The 22,545-nt window shown below is 40.7% G+C and overlaps 1 protein-coding gene across 5 annotated transcripts in view; it reads right to left on the bottom strand.

The window, feature by feature from the left end:
* Nucleotides 1-22,545, bottom strand: part of PRR5 (proline rich 5) — an 85,958-nt gene that overhangs the window by 11,530 nt on the left and 51,883 nt on the right. For all 5 annotated transcript variants that reach the window (XM_042834982.1, XM_042834981.1, XM_042834983.1 and 2 more), the window contains 4 exons: nt 19,973-20,021; nt 19,255-19,312; nt 14,889-14,980; nt 12,572-12,712 (listed from right to left, as the gene is read on the bottom strand). In XM_042834982.1, coding sequence (XP_042690916.1) covers nt 12,572-12,712; nt 14,889-14,980; nt 19,255-19,312; nt 19,973-20,021 — 340 coding nt within the window. The remainder of the gene's footprint in view (nt 1-12,571; nt 12,713-14,888; nt 14,981-19,254; nt 19,313-19,972; nt 20,022-22,545) is intronic.

The following is a 22,545-nucleotide window of genomic DNA, read 5'->3' as shown; positions in this document are numbered from 1 at the left end:
GCTGGCAGACTGACTCAACCACCAAGGGGTGCAAACTGACGACAGATATGAGATAGAAAGAGTGATAACTTTTCTATGTTGATTAAATCCTAACATTTCCCCATCAATACAGAGGCTCGGTATTTCTGGAGGACTTTACACTTGAGAGCTCCCAGAAAGAACTGAATCAAACTCTGTGAGCTCACTTAGAAGGACTATGTGATCAGTATGCGCCCTTCCAAAAGTCTTTTGGATAAAAGGAACACCCTGAATCAAACTAACTAGGTGCAGAGACAGGTTGAGAATTGACAGTTTAAACAACCAGGTCCTGTCTCTAGCCCACTCATCTGCATTTTCCAGCCTGGACCAAAAATTCCAGTTACTTCTTCCTGGGTTCCCCCAATGATTTATGCCACTTGCATGCCAAGCAGACAAATTAGACATTTTTAGCCCTTAGGAAACAGACTCAAAAAAGGATCAAAACTGCTTCAAGCAGAGACTACATTCTGCTTTGAATCTGTGTTGCCAATGCTGAACCTGATCCACCTGAATTATCCATGCCCCTTTCCACGGGAGTTTCTCTGCAGCAGCCCAAACGCTGCTGTCCTGGGAAAAACAGACAGCCCATTTCTGCAGACAAGACCAAGTTTAAAAAAAACTGCTTCCCCTCTCTGATACAGCCCTCACCCCTGGGGAGGAGAGCAATAATTCATGTCTAATGCAGGATAATTTGTTTTCAGCAGTATGTTTTCACAACTAGGTATACCTGGTGCCTAGAGGGAATGTGAAAAATTGGTCTTGTTCATCAAACATTCAGAATCAGAACAGTCCCCATTATGTTCATGGTTTCATGCTGTTTTACAACTACTAAAGGCCAAGCTCTACGTATGACATGTCCATTTCTAAACAGCAGTAGATTTTTCACGTGTTGGAATGATGCAGCCACACAAGTGATGGTTGTATGCCTACGATCCCCTGGCAGTACCGCCTCAAGTCATTTCTTTCTCACGTTGCCCTAGCTTAAGTCACTACTACACTGGTAAGTCCTCGAATATTTCAAGGGTTAAACACATCTGGTCTTATCTCTGCCTTTTGCTTTTCTCATAGCAACAGTGCTCGCAGAGGGAGAGGCAGAACAGCTTGCCAATGAGGCATTGACAGAAGTCAGCACTTCAGATCCCACTGACTGCCTCAGAAATAAAGATCTTGTCATATTCACTTTAATCTCCAGCAAGTGCCAAGTTCTGTCACTGTGAGAAGCAGTGCTGTCTCTCTCTTCCTTTCAGTGGTGGCACTCAGACACAGACAAAAGATAAGGGAGACAAAACAGCAGACATGGTATGTGTTAGGCAACTCAGAGTTTTTCCAGTGGTTCATCTGTACAAAGACAGCAATGGGATTTTTCTTTCCAGAAAGGATCAAACACTGAGAAGAGGCCAGTCTTCTTCTGACCCACAGAAATATAATATACTACTTTTCTTGAAAATGCTATATGAGATTGCAAAAAAAAAGCCAAACAAAGCAGAAGATGAAGACGGAAGATAAGTAAGTGATACAGAATGATTAGAAGTAAGGAAGTTACTTTGAGACTTTGGTTAGCATCCTGCAGAAGCTGAGCGGCCAGTCTGCTAAAAAAGATTCAGCAAAAATAATGCTATGCATTTCGACTTTCTTAGTTTTAGGGCCGGAGGTTGCCTGATTCCCAGCTAAGTGTCTCCTCTGGGCACTGATAAAAACTGCAATCATTCCAGTCAAATAAGCTAATTAATGTGACTTTGACAACACATCAAATGAATCTATGCATAAGTGAGTGTCTCTGAAGAGCTATTTATGGAATAAACTTGAGCTGGAGCTAGTTTGTCTGCGTTTCCAGATGCTGTGGCACTGCCACATTAGACTCAGAGGCAAACACAGGCGTGCAAGAAGAGCAAGTGCAGCCCCACACAAAGATCACTCTGTGCGTCACCAAATAATGAGATGTGACATTTAATAGCCAAGGGAGTGAAACCTCTCATTTTTCTCAGGTTCCCTCCTGAAGTTCTCTCTGATCTGTACACATTAAGCTCATCTCACCTTGCTGGGAAATTGACAACTTTTAACTCTGAGCATTCAAGTCTTTTACAGAGTCTTGTCTCTGAGTTTCTTCTCACTAAACATTTATTATAAGAAAATCCATCATGCATTTATTTTCAGGTGGGGACTTGAACAGAAAAAAAAAGGATGGTAGAGCCCTCCCTCAGTGCATCCGGCCTCGTTTGAAAAGACATCGAAGAAATGCTTTTGAAGCTCTGCAAACACTAACTTGACTGCTGTTACCTACCTGTGAGGATTTCCGATGCTGTCTTTCACAGCCACTCTCCCCTCTCAAATCATTAATAAGTATTCATCCCTCAGCATCCCCCCTGCCACTTCAACCTCTGCAGGGGACTCAAGAAAGGAATTAATGGAAAACATGTCAGCTGTGCCTTCTGAAGGTTTTTTTTCCCATTTTTGCTATTTCTGATGGTGACAATTTCCATGCCCACCAACTCATCCCCGTGAACCAGGAGGCAGCATCTTCCAGAAGCCCTATCCTAAGCAGTCAGGCAGGCTGCCCATCCTTCCTTCATCCTAGCTACCTGTCACACTAACATCACACTGTGGCACATCAGTGACACAGCAGCTCTCGCAACAACTGCGATAGATTAACATGGAGGAAAAAAACGTGTGGTTGACGTCAATTGAACCTCTGATGTACCTCTTGAAGATACAACCCTGCTACTTAAATGAAAGCCATTTGTCTTCAAAGCAGTCTGATGCTGGAAGTTAATCTGCATAACAGCTCACAGCTGCCTGCTGGAACAATCCTTCAACTTGCTGCTGTTTTAAATGTTAGCAGTTCTGAAAAGTACGTAATCATATTATACAACTTTTCAGACCACACTGCTGCTCAGTTTCTTCTCTGGAAAACAGGGGCTTTAGTCAAGCTGCATTAGTTTCTTGCTGCCCAAATACCCAGCCTTGTGTGATTCAGACACTATGAGAAATAGTGGAAATACCCCTTCTTCAAAGCCTTTGTTCTCTGTAGCTGAACAGTGAAACCACAAGAAAGGCTCATGACTGATACAGGAGGAATGAGAGATTTATCTTCATTCTTGGAACTCAAAAGGCGACCTACAGCCTACAGAGGACAAAGACCTCATTGCCCTCTCTAGAGGACATCTGGATCACTATGGACAACAAGAAATTATTTGCCATAGATCAGTACTAGTAAGTTTGACTCCTTGTTTTGTTACTCTACCCATCTGCCCATCCATATATTTCCCTGTCTCCTATCAGGTTGCAAAATCTTTATTGCAGAGAGCATATTTCTATTGTGTTTATTCAGTGTCCTTCACAGGAAGGCTCCATCTATCCATATTGGCGAGAAGCTTGGAGATGCACCTTAGCAGAAGAAGCTGACAGCTCTTAGATTCACAAGAAACAGAAAGTAAACTGGTGTTACGTGAGAGCTACTCCAAGTGCAACAGCTGTGTTTTGCAGAATATCTTCTTGACAGACTTCAGCCAGGCTAAGCTATGACTCTTTTGCCAGTACCTTCTCAATTCCAGTGTACTTGCATTTTCCAAAATTGCACTTGGATTAGCAAACACTAAAAAGCAGCACTGCTGGAGGGAAAGATGGGCAAGGCAGCCCCCCCCTCACTCCACCATGCCTCTTCTCACTGCAGTTCCCATACTGTTTCTGACAAAAGGTCAAGTCTCAGCAAAACTGCACTGCGAAGGCCAGTCAGCTCACTCAGCCACAGCAAGGCTACTAGGTATCAGGGCCACTCCACAGTGACCCACTGCCTGACCCCAGGCAGGACCATCCTACCCTGCACCCCTGGAAGATTTGCAGCAAGGAGTAGGCAGCTCACTGGCAACAACAGATGGCCGGCAACAGAGAGATTTCAATCAAAGAGCATAATCCAAAGCCTGCACAGGCACATGATTAACTGTTTGCCTTTTAATTGCTTGTAATTACTGGGTAGTGGCAAGTTAATGAATTTCACAGTACACATATCACTGCGCCATGCAGTTGTTACTTCTGCAGCCACAACAGAGCTCAGGGTAAGGCTGCGAAACTCCTGACGGAAGACATTTCACACTCCGCACTTGCCATGAGAGAGAGGATGACTCCAAAATACTCAGCCACTCCTCCACCTACTGTAGATTGAGATGGACAGCCCTTTATTTTAGAATACACCACAAAGCAATTACCTCCCGTGCAAGCCTTCACACCACCAGCCTGCAACATACTCTCCCATGGGCTTCTGGGGCAACAGTAGGCCCAGGGATAGGCTTGGGTAGCATTTCAGAGCAGAAGCTTCCATATCTTTCACAACTCTTTGCTTTTCCAAAGCATCTTTCAGGGAGATGTCAGAAGCGAGGAAAATCTGTGCAATTTGTTTTAAGCACCCTGCCGGTTTAAATGGAAAATTATAGCTTCGCATAACAATAAAATCCTATGGCATAGTTGAAGAAACAGGCAAACAACAAAACCCCAGGAGAAATCATTCCTGAAGGAAAGCAAGCAGCTGTCAGAACTGCTTCCAAACAGTTCACACAGGAAATTATTTTTTTCACTCTTTAATTACATATGTGGGACTTCTCCACCACACTGCCATTTGCACTGACGTAGGCAAACTGCTTCCACACTGCCATCGGGGAAAAGCCATCTCTCAAACTGGGAGTGCTGGCCATGCCGTCTGCCCCCAAACCACCTGGCTGCCCATTTCACTGTGCCTGAATTTCATAGAATCATATGAATCATAGAATGGCCTGGGTTGAAAAGGACAACAGTGATCATCTAGCTTCAACCCCGCTGCTATGTGCAGGGTCGCCAACCCACCAGACCAGCTTGCACAGAGCCACATCCAGCCTGGCCTTGAATGTCTCCAGGGATGGGGCATCCACAGCTTTCTAGTGCCTTCCTTTAACTTGCTGCTACCTCTGGGAGGACAGCATTTTGGACATTATCAAGAGATGTTCATCAGTCACAACCACCTAATGTGCCTTGCTGTTGTGTCCTGGCACACAGCAACAGGCTGCTTCTGGGGCCTGGTCCAGTTTAACATCATGATTGAAGATGGGCGAGGAAAACTGAGGCCAGAGAAAAAGCTTCCTGCAAGGATGAGCTTCCAGCAGCCCTCTCTGTGAGCAGTGCCAGCTGAATCAAAACAAGAAATGCTGCTCACAGATGCCTTGCCCAAAGCATCAGTTGGCCTTGCGACCTGCCTGAAAACACCATGTGCATGGAGATCCCGCTGTCCTCCTTCCCCTAGCACTAAGTGTCACCACCACTGGCAGGTGCCACGCAAGGTCTGGTGGCACTGGGCTCACAAGTCAATGCCTGTGAGGGCTGGGAAGTGACTGATGCTTCTGGGAACCAGCTGCTGTGATTCCCCGGTGGTTTGTCTACCTGGAGGCACTCAGGAAAATGAAGCAATATTCACTATGAACCTCTTAGATAAATTGTGCGCTGGCCTCTGAAGTAGAATTAAAGTGTCATTCATCTATCTTGCCACTCTTCCTTGTCCTTTAATTCTCAGAATTAGTATCCGTACCGAGTTTTAATGAGGTTTAATTAATCTTATTTAAAAGGTAGCTAAACTTTCTTACATTCCCCCTGTAGACAAGCCGTGAATTACACTACTAAAGCACCCTGCCTCAAAGGATTCCTGCACCGTGGGAACACTCCCTACTCAGTTTTCAATGGTAAAAACTTCTATACTGCCTTTTATACTGGGTTTAGTCCAGTAGCCTGAGTAGGTCCACAAAAGGCATTTGTACAAACTAACGTAATTAGGTAAAGCATTCCACCTCTCAATAAAATTATGGAGCCTGCAGGGATGTTCTAATTCAAGTTAAAAATGATTTTACCAATTTAACTCTGTTTTGTTTGTTTGTTTAACTCCGTTCAAGATTTGCTTACAAATGAACTGGTTTTAATAGGCCAGGCTCAATGAAGGCCAACTCCAGAGCACAAACGTATTTTAGTAAGGACTGCTAGGTGTAGCACAGGTTAAACATGTATCGAGCTGGCTTGAGCAGATGCAGCTCTTAGGATAATGCCACAGTGCAAGATGACATTCAGGCAGTTCACTGCAGCTCTGGAGGGATGGGAACAGCCTAGCTCAAAGAAGAGCTTCACAGCCATGCCTTTGGCATTCCTCACAGAAGTGACATTTTACATAAAGCAAGGTACTTTCAAAATGCACCATGAGCATACACCCAAAGGGAGTTTGCACAATGCAAATTGCCTCCCAACACAATTGTGTTTAATTGGTGCAGGCAAGGCTGTGGTCATGTTGCCTTGAACTGACTTACACTGCCTTTCTGTGAAGATGATGAACAAGATGCACATTTGAAGGATTATGACATGGTATTAATGAGACAAGTTCATATACAGCAAAACAACAGAACAGTTTGCATTGCTTTCCTTTTTTTCCCCACTGCTTACAGTTAGAAAAATGGCAACACATAGTGCTGTCAAATGTTGACAGCTAGTTTTAGTGAACACTCGTTTCAAAATGCAATCTGTTCTTTTCATTTATGACCCTGGACTTTCACCGCCATGATAATAAGGAAGATCCACACGAGCACCCACCTTTCCAAGTCAACTAAGTGGAAGAAATGACTGAAATGCAATTGTGATTGTAGAAGCCCACAGTCAGACAAACTTATGGAGTGCTCAGCAGCATCCATCCCCACCTCCCTGCCTCTGCACCTAGAGAAGATGTGGCAAGCCCAAAATAAGCACAAGGTGGAAACTGAGCTAGAAGCGTTAGAGGGGAACAATGCCTGTGATGTGGTTTCTCTCTTGAACTACAAATCTACAGCTAGAAAAAGGACAGCCCCCAGCTGTCCCTGGCTCATGGCCTTGTCACTTACATTGCTGTGTCTGCCCGTGGCAGGGGAATCACTTTTGACTGACATGCAAGAAAGTGAATGAAGGCATATTTTGGCTTGGACACATGGCGTACTTGGAACTCCTGTCTTGGCACCATGGTGCCTACAGAAGCGTCAGCAGTACTATAACACACATTTAAACCTTTCTGGTTTAGGGCTGCTGCTGACATTTTTTTTTAGAACACTCCCATCAATTCCCAGCTCCCCATCCCAGCCACCTGCATAGCACATCCAATCCTGCCTGAGGTAATACTCACTCCATGACACAGATGAAATAATGCAGCATTTTTACTGCTTCCATGCAGAAATATATTCCAGCATCTGCAAACTAACACAGTAATAAAAATCATATGAAGAAAAGCAAAATCAAACATGAAAAGTACTCCTCGCTAGTGAAAACACCAAGATTTGCTTTCAGAAGAATCTTTTTCCTACAAAAAATGAATGGTATGCCTTGATAAAAATCATGGTCATACAAATTCATTCCAGCATAACAAACTTCTGACAATTTCATTGCTACAAACTGCACTTTCAGAAACAACAAATGCAACAGAATAAGACAGAGGACACTGCTTAGAAATTCTCAGTTTCCTTTATATCAATATAAAACAAAGGTGGGATCTTCACTATTTGTCAAGAACTGTCCTGGCTGTAAGATTTCTGATCTGACCCCTTACATGTCTGTGAGGTTGATGCAAACAACACAAACAAGACAAAGCATTTTTTTCACTGGGAAGGAAGAAGACACATTCTTGCACTAACTAGGGGAAGCAGGGTTTTCTGTTTGTTGATTTATACTTCTGTAGGGTCTGCAATATATTTATTTATAGGTTTCCTTTTATTATTATTATTATTATTATTATTATTATTTTTATTTTTATCTTATCAACCAGAAATTAAGAGGAAAGTAGAGAAGCACTGTGGTTTAACCCAGCAGGTGGCTGAGCACCACACAGTCATTTGCTCATCCTCCTTCCCTTCCCAGTGAGGTGGGGGGGCAGAATTGGAAAAAAAAAAAAAAAAAAAAACAAGCAAAGTAGAACTCGTGGGGTGAGACAGAACTACTTATTAAAAGAAAAGGATAATAGTCAAGACCGTGTGTGTGATATACATATATATATACATATATATATATATATATATATATACACCTTATAGCACACACTATTCACAGTGAAGGGTCCAAGGAGCTGGGAGAGAATAGTATTAGAACAGCTGACTATAAATGGCCAAAGGGATATTCCATACTGTATGGCATCATGCAGAAGGAGTTTTGAAGGGAGTGAGAGTTCATCTCACTCTCTTCCACCGCTTAGGGGGTGAACTGGGCATCTTTGAGGGGATAGTGAGCAATTGCTTGTGTATCACTTGTTCTATACACCCATATATGACAATGTCATAGAGTATGGAACATCCCTTTGGCCAGTTTAAGTCACCTGCCCTAATACTATTCCCTCCCAGATCCTTGGACCCTTCAACGTGAATGGCCTTGGCACTGTACAACACTGCCTAGCAGTAACTATAAACATTGGTGTGTTGTCAACATTGTCTTTTTCTGAGAATGAAAACCAAACACCGTGCCAGACACTCTAAAGAAAACAATTCTGTCCCAGCTAAAACTAAGAAAAGAAGAAAATAAAGGTATGGACAAACCTTACACCCACAGTACTTTGTTCAAGTTATGCTTCAGGTCCAAACAATTTAGTAGGAAAACCTCTCAAAAGCAATCACCGAATTAAAAATCCTATGGCCACAGCGACTTGACTCCGATTTACAGACATCACAGTCTTTTAGAAATTCTGTTTTTCCACAGACAGACCCCTGCAGTTTTCCGATAGAAAAGGGTATTTTGTTTCTAACCACTGTGCTGTATTTGGTTTGCTGTGTGGTTGCTGAGATGGAAAAACAGCAGTCTTTGCATCTACTTTCAGGTCTTACAATGTGCTCTTCCACATCTTTTTAAGTGTGAGGAGTTGTATGTTTGTTATCTCTAGAATGTCCTAAACATACAGGTCACAGTGGGTGATTTTAAGTATTTATATTGTCTCCTTTTACAGAGAGAAAACAAACAAGGCATTTCAAGTGAAGCTCAGAGAAGCCGAAAAGGAAACCACAGTTTTATTTTTCTCTTTAGATCTAAAGTTCAGTGAGGCCTTGTCCCTCAACACAAATGGCTGTGCTATGCTTTTCTACAGTTTTGAAAAATCTCGGGTGACCTAGAGACATTCTTGAACTCAAATAATCCTGATGTCAACCAAAAGATGCAGATAAACACTCTTTAATTCTCCCACTTCTGACTTTCTCAGATGTCAAGAAAGATACCTGGAGACAAGATGTTCCATTTTCAGTGGCAAAAACCTTAGGCAATACGGGTTTTGGAAAATAAGGTAGATTGTTTACCCTCTGGCAGTATTTTACTCTCTTTGATTCACACAATATATGGGAGAAAATTCTTTTGTGATATCTTGTTCTGTTTATGCCTCTTTCTCCACCTTCCTAATTCCACCCAAAAAGAAAGGTCATTGAGGTGAGACTGATAACACAGTGTATTGATGTGGATGTGGCTCTGGGCAGCCTGGTCTAGTAGTTGGTGACCCTACAAATAGCAAGGGGGTTGAAACTAGATGATCATTGTAGTCCTTTTCAACCCAGATCATTCTATGATTCTATGATATGCACTCCAGTGCATATACCTGTGCTCAAAAGCTTTTAGCTCTTCTTTTACTTCCCTCAAACACAAATCTGTTCTTGAAGATTCTACCAGATAAACAGGAGCATCCTGCCTGGAGGCACTTTAACTTAAGTGGCCACAAAGGATTAACATTTCAGTTCATTCTCTGTAAGTGGGTCAGGCCGTACTGGCAGCAGAAAGTATCAGTGGTACAAGGCACTTCTTCCATTCTACAGTATTAAGTGCATAGCTGGTAGACACATTTCCAAGCAAATAGTTTACTCTGGACAGGAAGAACGATTTGCTATAAAAAAGGCAAAACAATCACTCAAACAATGAAATAGGGGGATCAACTTCATCTCAGTACCTGTTACCCAGGAGGTCTTTGTCAGAGACTGCTTTAATCTCCTTGCTAGAGTGGTGCCAGCTGAGCAAGCAAAGTACACGTAAAACTTGCAATAGGTCAGTAACCACACAGAGGCCAACAAAGTTGCTCACGTGCTAAAGTCAGTGAAGCTAACCATGTTCAGGTAAAATACTTGCTTACTGAGCTTTGCTGGATCAGCAACCTGCCTCCTGAATAAAGTTCAAAGATTGCTGCTGCTTCTATTTCCCCTTTAAAAAGCCTCCTTTTCCCTCCATAAGGAAGGTGTCTTCTGCCAGACTGACAGAGCACTACCTTTACGCTATGACAAGATAGTACATGAGCAGTATCAGATGCACCCTGTACTAGTTACCAAACCTCTGCTTTTTTAATCGAGTCCAACAGGCCAGACTGGTACATGCAAGCATGTGCCTTTGTCAAACTGTGACCTTCAGCTGACATTACAGATTCTGTCCTGAAGAGTATGATGTGTCTGTAATTATGTAATGTAACTGCAGAACACTTTCAAGGACAGAAATGAGGAAATTTCATGGCAAGTTCAACACTTTGTCCAGGGCCACTAGAATCATCTTCCAGCCATGGGAATTTGCTGCAGTATCACTGAGCTTCTTAGGAAAGTGATATAGATAGCACACAGAATAGGGATTAAATAATGCCTACACCAAAGCATCTTCTCTCAGTCTGGGATATTTATACACACAACATCACTATGTACTTTTTGGGCAGCTGAACTGTTCTCTCGCTTTCAGCCTTATTCACATATTGAGCTAATCTATCTTGAGGAAATTCCATTATTATGTCATAAACATATAAAAAAAATCGCTTTTGTGTAATGTGAAATTTGCATTTGGGAGAAAGTCTTTGCTCTGAAGTTCAATTATTGGCAACCATGGGCTAAGCATGTAAGTAGCTCTTTCCCAGATCCTCTTCTGTCCTTTTCCTGTAATTTCCATTAGATTTTAAACCACAAGTTTGGCAGAGCAACTGCCAATAAAGGACTTTCACCATCCCCACCACAAAACTGTAGGTAACATATGCAGAAATGAACACCCACGGGCAAATTCCCTCTCCTTCTTTTAATTGATTTCCACCGACATTTTTGCAATGGGAATGGATTAACTTGACAACTTGTTAACTCTTTTGGTTATTGAAGAAAGCAGATTTGTCAACAAACTGTTTCTTGTAGCACTGATCCTGGCAAAGGACTCCGCATGAACTTTCTGAATCAGGATGTTCATTTTCTAGCTCACCATGGAATTCATTTGAAGCAGGATCGTGCCCATAGCTAATGCAGATCCTTTAAAGAAGAAACCACAACAAAGCTAGCAGATGTCAGTAACAACACTTCTGAAGCTGGTTTCCGATAGGCAGTTTACCTTACGTCTAGAAGAGGAGGCTTGGTAGAAAACCTTCCTGTGATTAAGATTTTCATAATGGTATTCTCTCATGTGGAGTCTCTGGTGTCTATTAACACAGTCGGGTTCACAGTTCAATTATGTGAATTCTTTGAAGTCTCATTATGCAGTTAAGCTCTTACTCCAATTTTTCCTTGAGGTTCCTCTCCTCTCTCCAGACAGTAATTTCCAAGGAACTCATAGGAATATTAATATCTCTGATATCAATGTCAATGTGTCACAGTAAGCCTGCAGTTTCAATAAACATTTGGTGAGAGGGAGTCTAGGGAGAAAGGTAGTAAGCGGCAACCAGGCAGTCCTGTCGTGTAAGGAACTTTTTTGAGAAAACTAAGTTAAACACACCATTACACACCTCAACAAATGCACTCTGTAATCCCCTGAATGAAACACTATTTCTTGACAAAGTGGAGGTCATCTTCTTGCTCCATTTTTATTATCAGCTTTTAGATTATCAAGCCCTTTAAAATCACTCCAGACACAGGACTCATTAAGTGTGAGAAACCATATCCTTTTGTTTGCTGTAAATCTATTTGGTTATTAAAAAAATAACCAACCAAGAAAATATCAACTTCTCCCACTCCATAGGAAATCCACTCCTGGGTCTCTCCCTCTCTCTGTCTCACCCTCCTTCTCAACACAAGGCCATGCCTTTCTTCAATTAAGAAAACATTTTATACACTTGCCTTTTGACCTGAATTCCTCCTCTTCATTACTAATAAAACTTTTAACACAGAAGGCAAGTACCAGTGTTTGCTTTTAATGCTACTGTGTTCACAGTTTTGACTGAATTTCTTTCTAGTGACCAAATATGACTGTAAATTGCAAATTTGTTTTGTTGCCTACTCCAGATGTGAATCTTCATATCCAGAACTGCTAGTGCAGTAACACAAAGCACTTCATGAAAGTCATGTTATTACCACATACACTGGTTGCTTGCAAAACTTCTTATTTTAAGCCTTATGGTTTCAAAACTAGTCTGTATTCTTGGACCCCCTGAATCTTAAGCATACAATCTGAGATTCTGCAGATCCAGATATTATCAAGATTAAATTTAATTACATAGAAGCTATAGAATTTTGGGTAAGAACTTTTCAGTGAAGGATTAAAATTAGAAGCCGCTAAAGAAGACTTGAGCAATACAGTAAGGAAAGACACATAAAGAAAACAGTCAGAAAAAGTATCAATATACCTGGAGTATTAGCAGCATTTGAATAATAGAAGGTGGAACTCTTGCTCTGGAACGTGATAATGCATCTTCTAGTTTAATATTGAGGGCAATTATATTCCTAAAGTGCAGAAGAGCCAGCTGCCGAACTGAGGGTTCTTTTCCCTGGGAACAGAAACAAAGAAAAATGGGTTATGAATTTTGTGAAAACGAGTTTCCATATCCTCAGTCTTTTCCCCACTTCTGAAGGATTACAAGAATGATCAACCTGAGTGAAAAGCAGAGGAAATACAACAAAGGAAACAGGGCAGCCCACAAATCTGCACAGTGAATTTGACTCCGAAGTTCTGAATACGCAGACAATGAATGAGTACAGCTACATATGAAGATAATGAGAGATGGGGGAGGAGAGGTGAAAATCTTACCTGAGTGCAGGATATATATTGAACATATTGTACTTTAACATCAAGGAGACATACAGTGTGTTAAATAAAAGAAAGTAGGGATGGAAAAGCAGGGCTGGATCTCCAGTATTTCTCAAGATTTTGAGTAGTGGTTGGGTACTCTCTTCAATTTATGGTGTAATTACTGACTCAGCCCACCTGTGGATCCCAATGCTCTCTTCAGCTTCAGGGTTTTCAGTGTAAGGCAAGAACTAAGCTGAAGTCTCATACTGCATTTTCCAAGATATCTTTCTGCAGTGCAAGAATCACACCTTGTTTAGAAAAATCTGATCTGAAAAATGTGATGCTAGCTTTGCCCACAAAGATTAACAGCACATCATTTATGCCTAATGAGAAGTTGTAAAACTGTTCCAGTTGCTGGGATTAGGGATTTTTCTTCAGACCTATGTAGCTGTACATGCATATTCTTGCCTGCAGTTTTGAGTGCTGCCAGTCAAATATCAACACTTCTGAAAAATCTGGTTTTCAGCTAGCACTGATTTAGATTAGCTTAGAACAAAAGCTGACTCCTACATACCGTCATTCCTTTTCATTTTGTGTAATTATTTATACTAAAGTAAAGAAAGCCCCCAAATCTGCTTTAATTGCCAGTGAATAGAACTCCCAAGAGTGCATGAACATCAGTTAGGTTTTTGGAAATAACCTTAGAACATCAGGGACCTAGATCTATTTGAAATTACCTGGAACTTAGGGCTTTTATTCCCTTCAGGCTTCTTTGAAAATTAAAGCAATTATTTCCATTTGAAAAATGAAAAGATTTGCATTGATAGGTTATTTTCAAATGTTTCAAGAACACAATATTGAAAAGAGGTATTTGGTGCAATTTTCAAAAACATCCGAGTTCTAATTTAGTTAAGCACTTTTTAAAATCAGGTTGAGAACTTAGCTATACTCCTAGGCTCCTAAACCCTTTGGATTTAGCTTATATGTCACTATGAAAAATCATGATGTTCTAACAGATTTTAATATCAACTTCTCTCTACCATTTTAAACTTTCTACTGGGCAGACACAAGTCTGTGAGCTAGCAATATATATGATTGCAGAGTGCTCCTCTTTCAGAATCAAATTTTCTGTAAAGTTGCAACTTCTCCACTTAATTCATATTTCATGCCTTCAATTAACTCTGTTAATTGTAAAATGGTAATGCTGATGACCTTTGCACAATCACTTCAGGCATAAAGTCCATTTGGCAAAATTAAAGAAAGTTTCCAAAGCTTTCCCAAATATGATTAGGCAGTGAACTCCCCCAAAAAACCTATAGGTATCCAAGAATAACTCTAGAACACTTATGACTATCTGGGACAAATTCCCTTAGGACCTCAGTAAAAAACAACACTCCTTTGACCATCAGTAAGTTAGAAGTTTGAGCCTTCATTCAAATCAGACCAAGTACCTAATATGGATTTTAAATTACTGGAGTCAAACTCTGAGCTCAAGTTAACTTGTCTAACTTTACTGACTGTTGTTTTCCATTTGAAGTAGTATAGAATTTGACCTTCTTCTTAAAAGTAGGGTACTTCACAGGCATTCATATGGCAGAGGAGGAAATGTGTGCATTGAAGTCAACACAGCTCCACTTATTTCCCTGTGTGCACATATTAGTTTATTGTTCAGGACCTTCATGGACTTCTAGTGTGAGCTGACATAAGGAGTCATCCTATACCTATTTTCAAAGTTCCCCTTCATCTTTCTCACCCGAGCATTTCAAATCTGTTTGCATAAGTGACTTATTTGCATAACTTGTCTGTACAGAAGAGCTGTAATGGAAGGTTGGCCCGAGGAGAGAGAGTTTAGGATTGCATCAATCCGTTGACGAACCAGTAAGGTTGCTTTTTCCAGTTTTTCAAGATTCTATAGTAACAGTGTAATTTTTCACCTGCACAGGATAGAAAATAGCCTGGAGCATGGGCAGGACATCACTGAAGAAAAAATCCCAGGTTTCAGCTAAGGTATCCAGCAGCTTCTGCCCTGCAAAAACATAAAACAAATTAGTGAACTGTTTTGGTTTTAATCAGCCAACTGAAAACATGACTCTGCTAGCTCTATATAAAGATGAATCATTTACCACACACTTTCAGTAGCAAGGAATTTGTATTTCTTTCAGAACATCAAATAATTCAATATTTGTGTCTTTTCAGATGACAAAACTAATGCTCTTACTAAACTCAGTGACTTGAGATTCAAGATTATGCAGAAAAACCTTGTGAAGAATAGAGTCATGCCTCCTCCTCTTCCTGCAGTAATTCCAACTGGACAAGACTGCAGGAAACAGCAGGAGGACACAGCAGATTAAATGTAGAAGCATTCCTGCAGGAAATTTCCCCCCACCATCTTTCTCTCTGCACTTCAAGCCACAGGGCAGCAGAGAAAGGCTCACTCCGTAGAGATGCTTCTACAAAGCAACCCCATACATCAACCTTTCGGCTTCCTTACATCTACCCTTACACAGTTGATCTCAACCAAGGTCTATGGAAAGCAGAGCATGGTGCTGCAGGCGTTCCGCTTTCCTATAGCTTTCAAAGGATGCATCAAATCTGTGATGACATGACAGGAATTTCTTCAATTCCTTTCCAGTTGCAGCTACCTGGAAGCCTTCACAGGACACACTGGAGAAGCCCTGGATTATACAACCAAGCTGAACACCGAGTTCCTCACAGAACATCTTATATAAAACATAGAGGCAAAGGCAGGACCTGAGAGCTGCAGGACAGAAATTCTGGCTTGATAGCTGAATGCAGGCCCAAGAGGCCTATATGAACAGAGGCAAGCTCTTCAGTAGCCTTCTGCCCCTCACCCATGAACTGGGGACAACGGCACACACACCAGCAAGTATTCTGGACATAAACACATGAATGACATGAGGCATTCAGATATGACAACATGACTTATCAGGATGCAAATTTAATGGCAATCTCAATACTGGTTTCAGAATCGAAAACTATTCATATTTGTCCTACAGCATTATTTAAGGTTCAGCCAGGAGCATTTTGCCCAGAATTGTACACATATCACTAAGAAAATCTGCATGAAAGCACCTATACTCTGAGTTAGACAAGTACCAATCTTTATTATGGGATACTTCATCTTGCTGCATTTTTAAATGCAAGACAAACAGCAGCAGCTCTGGCCCAGCTGCAGCTCCTGGGTTGATGACATAGAGTGCTTTGAGTGACAAATCCAGATCCAGATCGCTATTCTATACTGCAGCTGATGATCCATTCCAAGACCTTCATATCTGCAATATCAGGCAGGGGTTCTCTCTGTCCTACACACTCCTGTACTAGACTGAAAAGGGTCTTCTCATTTTCAGTTTTTTTGTTTTTTTTTTTTAATTTGTCTTTTTCCTACCAGCTGTGGCAGTAGTAATTGTAATAAATACCACTGCATTATAAACTCCATAAGAAACTGTGTTTCAGCGACAAAAAACTTGATCATGATGGAGAATCCAAATAACACCAAGCCAGAAAGGCAGATTTTTAAAAACAGTTAAATAAATTAGCTGCCCATAAATTCAGGTTAAATGGAAAGGAAGCCTTTAAAAAATCTGGAACCAAAATGTGGGTGTTGAATATTTAGATTCAGTCCTTTTCAAATTTTGCTCCCAAATTGTACGAAGTAGAAATACGTGGTTGTGATAAGGATGCCTTTAGTACAGCACATTCCTTCCATGTTGTGGGCAGCTTGTTTTGTAAAGGGGTGGATTTCTGTGCAGTAGTCAGAAAGGCTGCAGAGATAATTTTCACCAGGCAGGCCTTTTATTGTGGGCTGAGGAGGAATTCCTGTAGTGTGGTGATGATTAGCATCTTTCACATCAAGGAATATGACTTCTTGGTCCTTTCAAGAATATGTTTTCTTTTACTGTCAGGCAAAGAGTCCTATATTTACCTTAAGTATTTGCTTGATTCAAGAAATCTAGGTTACTTCAAATGTTCATTTAATTGAAGGGTAATGTTGTCAGTTTTGTATGACTTGAAAATACACACTGTACATTTCTCAGCATTTCCTGAAGTTAACTGAAAATTCTGAAGGAAATAGAAGACTGAAATACCATTTTCTCAAAACAAAGGCTGAAATTTTCAGAACTTCCTGCAGAACAAAACCACTCCAATGTGTGCTCTGAAATGACCTGTTCTCTTCTGAAAACACCGAGTTGACAGAGACACCCACACCATCAGATGCAGGACAACCTGAGATTTGAGGGAAGGACCACTACAGACCAAGGAGGGACCTTCCATTGGAGAGACCAAGGACCTGCTCAGAATGGGAGCTTTCATGACTTCTGGGCTCCCAACTTAGTGGCAGGTATTTTGAGAGAGAAATGGGATCAGCAACTATGGGATGGACTCTACAGTGTTGCACCTTTGCTGCTGTGAAAACCAGATTCCAGCCCTGGAAATTCACATCGACCAGCAACTCAAAAGGTAAGGTAATAGAAAAGTTTGTGCCAGGAAGATCTCTGCTTCTAAATTAGATTCCTGAACTGCAGCTGCCTTCCTATATCCTTCAGTGAGTTGACATTTCCATGTTTTTTTTCCAAGCGTATGTTTGGTCAACTTAACAGTCACCAGCAGTTCTGATCATATTTTAAAGAGATAACATAAAATGATTCACCACATTAAAAAAAAAATAAATGCCCAGATTGCTGAAATTTTGGTATTTAATAAAAACACTCCTGTATTTGAAAGCCACTTACTGGTCTTACATTTCAATTTTTCTTTCTCAGCATGGACATCAAACATCAGTGGTAGTATTTTTCATTTTCAAGCTAGTAAAACCTTAAGAACAAGGGATTGAACTTTGGTAGTTCTCTGCATCTAATTTACCAATTTGATCCTTAAAAATGACTTTCTTTGTGATATACAAAACAGCTACAAAGACCTCGAAAGCCTTACAGCTCTATTGTGCTCTCCAAGCTGTTATTTCATGTAACTGAGGAACTCAGTGTTTCGCTCAGAAGAGTTTGAGTACTGTAATGTGAAACTTGTTCTCCTTCTGTTGTGTTCTGGGCTATTGTCTTTTTATCAGAAAAGTTGGATCTCATAGAACCATCTTATACCCATCAACTGTTCTGCCAGTAATGAAAGGTCACATTTAAGGTTCAGAGATAGCTGAAATGAATGGAAATGGTTGTCTCCAGGCTACTGCTAAAACAGTATATTTATACTAAGTGATATTATGACTGCAGCTCTGCTTGGGGAAAGCCACATTTCTTTAAAAAGACTCTTCAAAGATCTTCAGACCACTTACACATTCAATAATCTTTGAAAATATTCCAAAATCATGTCACTTTCTAATGCTGTATGCCTACATCTAAGACAGAAGAGCATATTGAATAACACATCTGAAAGCTGCAGAATAGCATAGGACAGGAAATGAGGGTGGCCATCAATAGGAAGCATTGGTTGAAAGTTGACCAGGCAAAACACATCTGCCCCTGCTGCATTCTTCCCATGCACTGCCCGAGGCACATAGAGAAGATACCTTTCTGCATTCACGTAGATTATTCAAAAGCTACACTGGCTCAAGTTTTTTTGTGGTGCTTACACTGACAGGGAAGAGAACAAGTGGACCGAGAAATGTAGATTGGGTAAATGACACCACTGTATCAGTGGGAACTAATTCTAATGGGCACATTTCTCCAGATTTGCACACACACAAATGAAAAAAAAAAAAAAGAAGAAATTGCTTCGCACTCACAAATTCATCCCCTGTCTCTGTATTCATTTATTTTAAATTTGGACTGTTCCAAACATAAAAGAAACTACCTTGATGTTTACTTCTACAAGGTGACACCTCCAGAAGGTGCAGGCAGTTTAACATTGCCTTGACAGTAAAAAAAGAGACAGCATCTGACCTCATTTATGTAAGCATGAATCCAAAACAACTCTTAAGACAACCCACAGCATTGCTCTGCATTTTGACAGGCGCTTCAACTAACTTGGATCTCAAAGTCATTCTGTTTTTCCTCTTTTCTTTAATATTGAGTAGACTAATTGGAGGAGAAGGAAGTGCCTACATCCGAGGTATTAATCCTTTACTCTCTAGCTTCTCTGGGCTGTCACTTCTCCCTGATGAAGGTCAGTGGGAACATCATGTTATGTCAGAACAACATATTGGAGGAATAGACTGATACCTCTTAATCCACAGTACAGAAGAATTCACAGAAAGAACTGAGCTGCTTTCAGGATGCAACGCTAAAAGTCCTCTGACACTATAGGTAGCTATGCTAAAATTCAACTTACCTTCATAAAACCGGATCTTGTCTCTTAGGATCACCATGCCTTTTGTGAGCAGTTGATTCTGTAAATAAAATAAAGACTAACATTACTTAATTATATACTTCCCTGTAGCCATCATATTTCACCTTTTGATCTTTCTTAACTTTTGACAGTAGACCAGGTTTCATTTTGATGATCAATTACAGAAGGACTTTTCCTGCCATGTCCAACTTGCCTGGGACACTTTTCAAATAATGCTGTAATCTCCTACTGCTTGCAGGACACAGCACCTACTCTGTGCCGTGCAAAGTGCTCCTTGACTTCAAATGTCTGACTGACACTGCAGGTATTCTGTCTCAGAAAAGAATACTGCTTCAATAGATGATAGGTACCCAGTACTAACTGTCTTTCCTAGGAACCTTACTTACAGTGAAATTAGTTGCTTTATTCAGGAACTTAAATTTTAAGTTACAAGTGAATGTCTGAAATCTACTGAAAGATGGTAGTGCCATACAAAAAACATCAACTGCACAAAGCTATTGCAGGTACTGGGGTTTCACTATCTGAATGTATGTATAAACCCCAGATCTCACTTACTCATAAATGACAACATAGAGAAGTCAATGGAAATCTCTAAATGGTTTCAAGTGACTCCGTATTGGCATTTAGAGCAGGGGAAGGGATTTTCCTCAGTAGCATGTAAAAAAATTTCTGATTTAAATGAAAGAAAACATATGCCTACCTGTAAATATTCAGTGAAGAAGGATCCCAGTTCTGTTTTCAATAACTGCCTGTATAAAAAGAATATGAAAAGGACCTCTGTAATCAACAAACTGTATTAGCTGCTCACTGTATGAGAAAGGGGAAGATGCTAATAACAAAATATTTTCACACGGCCTGCCAATAAAGGCTAACTAAAATTATAACAAACAGGGCCAACAATACTAAGACTCTCAACCAGCATTTCTCTGCGGTGCAAAATACCTGTTGTTCTTTTAGATGGTTCATTGCACAAACACATATGAAAAGAAACTGAAAGAGGTTGTATTCCATCCTACATCTAACGCTTTCAAAAATGCCTGAGCTGTTCTTCTTCAGTGTCAGGGTTTGACTGGTGTCTGGTGTGGCAAATGTGGGAGAAATCTTGGCACTCTGTGTCTGTCAGTGCGGCTGAGCCAACAAACGGGCATGTAACTTAGCTGAGGTGTACTCACAGCCAGATAATTTGTTCTGTGTAACTCCCCAAAAGAGCCATGACAAAATGTTTAGAGGGAAACCTGAGACAAGACGATATTCCGCAGGTGTTGTTGCAGGTATGAAATGTAGTGAATTTTCTGAAAGGGGTCACGATCTTCCAAGTCAGGATCCATGAAGCTGAAGTTTCATATAGTTTCAGTGAAAAAGCAGGTATAAACGTAACAGTTCAACCCTGTGTTTCATGACTCCTCTGCACTAAAACCTATAAACTCATCTCACAGAGCAAACCAAATTCACATCCAAAAAACCACAACAACCTACCATAAAGAACTTTCATGTCAAGAGCCAGCATTCCTCCAGACCCACAAGCCCAACAGTTCCATCCAGACAGAAGTCACCACAAAGCTGAAGAGCTGTATATTGTTTAAGTCTCACATATTGGATGCTAGATGTTTAGCACTTCTTTGTACTCATGTCATTGTTAAGATGCACAAGCAAGAGGTCAGACCATTTAAGAGTTTCACTCCAACTGGACCTTCTGAGCTCTTGCCAGTCAGGCCTTGGCCTCTTATGGAAACCAGGAAGAAATGAGGTAAAATTCAACTCAAAATCTAAAGACCTGCATCAGCTAGACAACTCAGTGCTCTGATCATTTGTGTAGTTATGTAAACTACACATTTGGTACCAAATTATCATCTATCCCTTTAGGCTATATCTTTAATAAACAAACAAGTAATTAAATTATTACAACTGGTAACCAAATGCATGTCCAGTTTGAAAAGCCCAGCATAACACTATGCTCCCATAAAGAAGTCTGCAGAGTTGTTGTCTGATGCATGGGATTCAGCATAGCCTCCTGAGATCTTCTGAAAGTTCAGGGGAAGGAGGGTCAGGCCAATCTTTAGGAGGCCCAAATACAGTATCTTATTTATTTATCCTCAAGTGCATGTCCACACTGACCCCATAGCACACTGGGGAAACACTCCAGGCATGAAGGAAATGGAAAATAAACACAATGAAGAGTTTTTTTCAGAAGCTTCTAATCATTTAAATCCTCTTTGGTTACAAATCTGATCAACTCAGACAAACTGTCTATAAACAAAAGTTATCTAAGCCAGTCCAGGCTTTAGCTGTATGTCTCTCATTGCCATGGATGACCACTGTACTGGTAGACCTCTCAGCATGCCTGCTGTTACAACATATGGGAGAGAACAATCCTTGCAGAGTCCTGAGACTCCATCCTTTCCCATATGCATTGACAATCCCATCATCAAGGTTGAACACATGCCCCCACAATACTGTTAAACCTTAAAGCATTAGAAGTGTTCACCAGCCCTTACTTCAACAAGTAAAAGGATGCTATGCATGCCATGCATATTCAGAATGGTAATTTACTGTCCAAATTGTTTTTCTTCTGGATCACAAGCAATGGAACTTAAGGTTTTTCTTACTTTGAATGTAGATAATTAAGCAATTTTATGTTAAAATAACAAGAAAGATGTGGTTTTGAATTCTACTATGCTTAAATATCTACCCTTTCCGCAAGCTAGCAGCTCTTTGAAGTCTAGTCCTAGTTTCCTCGTAGTCTTTAACAGGTGATATGCAAATACTTTCTCTTTTTATTCTACTGATATCTACTGATAATTCTTGGCATTTAGAGAAAGAAATAAAAAATGATGTTCTACTTATCTAATAACTGGCCCTCTGATAAAACAAAATCCCACCCCATTTCCACTTTTCAGCTGTGAATGAACTAAACAACAAGCTTGCAGTTAATTATGTCATAGAATCATGTTTAAAAGAGAACAAAAAACTTTTTCTACAAATATATTAACAGTAAGAGAAGGGCTAAAGAGAATCTCCATCTTTTACTGGATGCAGCGGGGAACATGACCGCTGAGAATAAGGAAAAGGCTGAGGTTCTCAATGCCATCTTTACATCTGTCTTTAAAAGTCAGACCATTGTCCTTGGGGTACTCTACCCCCTGACCTGGAAGTCTGGAGTGAGGAGCAGAGTAAACACCCCATGATTCAGGTGGAAACAGTTAGAGACCTGCTACTCCACCTGGACTGCCACAAGTCCATGGGGCCAGATGGGATCCAGCCAAATAGGGTGCT

The sequence above is a fragment of the Centrocercus urophasianus genome, unplaced genomic scaffold (genome assembly GCF_019232065.1).
Source record: "Centrocercus urophasianus isolate 14NV4802_14NV808 unplaced genomic scaffold, USGS_Curo_1.0 seq_5, whole genome shotgun sequence".
NCBI classification, from domain to species: domain Eukaryota; kingdom Metazoa; phylum Chordata; class Aves; order Galliformes; family Phasianidae; genus Centrocercus; species Centrocercus urophasianus.
This window is presented reverse-complemented; position numbering and strand designations above follow the sequence as displayed.